At 54.9% G+C, this 1400-nt stretch overlaps 1 protein-coding gene across 1 annotated transcript in view; it reads left to right on the top strand.

Annotated features, from left to right (window-relative positions):
- Positions 1-1400, top strand: part of KAZN (kazrin, periplakin interacting protein) — an 11854-nt gene that overhangs the window by 8035 nt on the left and 2419 nt on the right. The window contains exons 2-3 of the mRNA XM_010018552.1: positions 345-481; positions 926-1096. Coding sequence (XP_010016854.1) covers positions 345-481; positions 926-1096 — 308 coding nt within the window. The remainder of the gene's footprint in view (positions 1-344; positions 482-925; positions 1097-1400) is intronic.

Here is a 1400-nt window from a genome sequence, read left to right on the forward strand (position 1 = left end):
ACTTGCTCCAGCAGCTTCATGTCCTTCTTATGTTGGGCACCCAGTGCTGCAAGTGGGGTCTCATGAGAGCACAGCAGAGGGGCAGGATCCCCTCCCTCGACCTGATTTTTTTCAACCTGTTTTGAATCTGCTTTTCCAAGGTCTGAACTGCCCTTGAAAGGTGGGTGATGATCAGGAGTCACAGCGGGGATGCGATGGGCATGTTGGGGCACTGCTGGGGATGAATTCGGCATCTGCACCCAGCCCCTGGGGTTGTAATTTTGGTACTTTCTCCTCCAATAACCTAAGAGATGGAGGCAAGGGGCTGTTGTGCCCCTGTGCTTGAGCTGTTTTCTCGCCCACAGCCATGAAAGCTGACCGCAAGCGCTTGAAGGTGGAGAAGACGGACCTGGTGAGCCAGATGCAGCAGCTCTATGCCACGCTGGAGAGCCGCGAGGAGCAGCTCCGCGACTTCATCAGGAACTATGAGCAGCACAGGAAAGTGAGTGTGGGAGCCCAGCACCGTGGGCTGGAGGCACTGGGGGGCTGGCAGCAGGTGAGCATGAAACCCAGTTTGCTGCCAGGCAAAACCCACCAAAGCTCCAGATTGTCTCTTGTAACAGGGCAGATGCTCCCCTGATACATGGGCTGGGCCATGGCAGGTTAAGGATAAATAAATACAGGAGGAAATCGGGCCAGTGAGCCAGGCCTGGGAAGTTGCATGTAATTTTAACCAGCTGCGCAGCAGGTATCCATCCCTGTCTGGAGCACTGGCTGCATCCCTCAGCTCCCTGCTTCTGCCAGCACAGGGCTCTCGTGGTACCTGAAGGTACCGTACGCCCTTTGGCACCGCAGCAGCCAAAGCATCCCCAAGATGGTTGTGGCAGAGTGGTCTGTGGTAGCACATGGGTTTCTCCTTCCTGATGGCTTCCCCATGTTCCTGCAGGAGAGTGAGGATGCGGTGAAAGCCCTGGCAAAGGAGAAGGATCTCCTGGAACGGGAGAAGTGGGAGCTGCGGCGGCAAGCCAAGGAGGCGACGGACCACGCCAGCGCCCTCCGCTCCCAGCTCGACCTGAAAGACAACCGCATGAAGGAGCTGGAGGCTGAGCTGGCCATGGTGAGCTTGGTAACACAGTGGCCATGACTTGAGGGTTACAGCTCAGCAGCTTGAGTGCTTGAAACACCCCAGGAAGTTTTGCTGAAGTTAAATCTTTATTGCAGTATTGCATCTGTTCACTGCAGTGCTTGCACACATGCATTTTCAGAGGGAGTTGTATTATTGCAACACTGGCAGAAAATGAGTCCATCACTAAAGAGGAGCTGGATATCCTTGGTGCTAGGAGCAACATGATCATAGAATCATAGAATGGTTTGGGTTGGAAGGGGCCTTAAGATCATCCAGTTCCAACCCCCCCGCCCCA

The sequence above is a fragment of the Nestor notabilis genome, unplaced genomic scaffold (genome assembly GCF_000696875.1).
Source record: "Nestor notabilis isolate BGI_N333 unplaced genomic scaffold, ASM69687v1 scaffold7437, whole genome shotgun sequence".
In the NCBI taxonomy this organism is placed as follows: Eukaryota; Metazoa; Chordata; class Aves; order Psittaciformes; family Psittacidae; genus Nestor; species Nestor notabilis.